Below are 2,203 nucleotides of genomic sequence, written 5' to 3'. Positions count from 1 at the left end.
CCCCTGGGGGCCCCTGGGGGCCCCCCGGGGGGCCCCTTAGATGTAAAGAAATAAATAACATTTTAGTTAAATAAAAGAATATCCAGAATAAATGGACTTATTGATTTGTTTGGGAATGAAATTCGATGGGATTTCAAAAATCAAACCCTAAACCCTAAACCCTAAACCCTAGAAGCCGTGGGAAAGCCTCAGCTGTGCCGCAGGCTTTACTTTCTCAGCGGATACGCCTCTGCCTAGAAGCTAGGGTTCAGGGTTTGGAAAGAACTAGGGTTTAGGGTTTATGAGGTTTACAGGAAACTAGGGTATACGATCTACAATAAACTAGGGTTTAGGGTTTACAGGAAGCTAGGGTTTAGGGTTTACAGGATGCTTTTGGTTTAGAGATTAAAGTGAGCTGCAAGGGTTTAGGGTTTAGACGTAGCCAGAGATGTAAAAAAAGGGGTTTTTTGCTCCTCAGAAAATAAACAAATAAACGGATAAACAGATAAAAGGTTTAGAGGGTTTAGGGTTTAGGATAAACCAGCCCGCGAACCCCAAACCCTAGACCTTAAACCCTAAACCCTAAACCCTAACCAAGCAATTAACAAAACAACAACTCGCCCTCAGACACCGCCCTAGATGAAAACCAAATAGACAAGCAAACAAACAAATAAATAAATAAATAATAAATAAATAAAATAAAATAAATAAAATAAAATAAAAAAATAAATAAATATTTAAACACCCTCGCAAACAAGTTCAGATAAATCATTTTTGTCTTCGGTGCCTTTGCTCCCCTTGAAGTTCCAAAGGCCATTTTCATTCTTTGCAAACTCCCTAAACGCAAACCCTAAACCCTAAACCCTAAACCCTAAACCCTAAACCCTAAGTCTCGCAAGCGTAGAACTGCGCCTTGAATGGCGCCGAACAGTCCCCAGCCATTCCCATAGTCCCCAACTAGGCCCTAGGGTTTAGGGTTTGGAGCTTAGGGTTTAGGGTTTAGGGTTTAGGGTTTACCTGAGGAGTTTGCGGAGGGTGAAGTCTGGCAAAGCGACTTTTCTCTGCATGTCTGCTTCCACGGCCTAAAAGGAATTAAACACAAAGATAAAAAAGAAATAAATAAATAGATAAATAAATAAATAAATGATAAATAAATAAATAAATAAATAATAATTAAAGATAATTGATTAATTGACCACTCAAAAGGTTACCGTTGCATCGGTGTAAAGGCGCTGCAAGTAGGGTTTAGGGTTTAGGGTTTAGGGTTTAGGGTTTAGGGTTTGCACCTCCAAAATTTTGTTTTTGGTGTTGGGCGGATTTGAACTGCTGAAGACTTTAATGAGAGAAGAACGAACAGCATCTATTTGAGGGTTTCCCAGAGAGTTCAAAACCCAAATGCCGCTGCAACACAAACCCTAAACCCTAAACCCTAAACCCTAAACCCTAGGCCATGCGCTGCGAGCCCTGCCTCCGCGTGTAGCAGCAGGGAAGCAAAGAGAGCTGCACAGAAGCAGCAGCGATACCGAAACACCTGAAAACCCCAAACCCTATACCCTAAACCCTAAACCCTAAACCCTCACTTGACGTGCATGGCGTTGTTGACCAAAACCCCATTAAGCTGCTCGTCAGTCAGCCAGTCTCTCTTTTCTTTTAATTTCTTTTTTATTTGTTCAAAAGATAAACCCCCAAAGTCCGTCAGCAGCTGCTGCACTTCTTTTCCCATTTGCTGCACTTCTGCGGAAGAAGCAACAGCGCCTGCAGCAGCGACAGCAGCAGCAGCAGCGGCAGCGGCAAATTTCGCAACTCAAGCGCAGCAGCAGCAGCAGCAGCAGCAGCAGCAGCAGCAGCAGCAGCAGCAGCAGCAGCAGCAGCAGCAGCAGCAGCAGCAGCAGCAGCAGCAGCAGCAGCAGCAGCAGCAGCAGCAGCAGCAGCAGCAGCAGCAGCAGCAGCAGCAGCAGCAGCAGCAGCAGCAGCAGCAGCAGCAGCAGCAGCAGCAGCAGCAGCAGCAGCAGCAGCAGCAGCAGCAGCAGCAGCAGCAGCAGCAGCAGCAGCAGCAGCAGCAGCAGCAGCAGCAGCAGCAGCAGCAGCAGCAGCAGCAGCAGCAGCAGCAGCAGCGGCAAATTTCGCAACTCAAGCGCAGCAGCAGCAGCAGCAGCAGCAGCAGCAGCAGCAGCAGCAGCAGCAGCAGCAGCAGCAGCAGCAGCAGCAGCAGCAGCAGCAGCAG

The 2,203-nt window shown here is 46.8% G+C and overlaps 1 protein-coding gene across 1 annotated transcript; it reads right to left on the bottom strand.

Moving 5' to 3' along the window:
- Nucleotides 1-724: 724 nt before the first annotated feature.
- ETH_00022765 (uncharacterized protein) lies at nt 725-1,702 on the bottom strand (the record flags this gene model as incomplete). Its single annotated transcript, XM_013379142.1, has 4 exons — nt 725-816; nt 997-1,061; nt 1,266-1,380; nt 1,560-1,702. Coding segments are annotated over 4 exons (415 nt in total), but the record flags the coding sequence as incomplete, so codon positions are not given.
- Between the last annotated feature and the right edge of the window lie 501 nt (nt 1,703-2,203).

Source organism: Eimeria tenella, genomic scaffold (genome assembly GCF_000499545.2).
Source record: "Eimeria tenella Houghton genomic scaffold, Eth_scaff1476, whole genome shotgun sequence".
NCBI lineage: Eukaryota > Apicomplexa > Conoidasida > Eucoccidiorida > Eimeriidae > Eimeria > Eimeria tenella.
The sequence above is the reverse complement of the archived record's forward strand: the minus strand, read 5'-3'. Positions and strand labels throughout refer to the sequence as shown.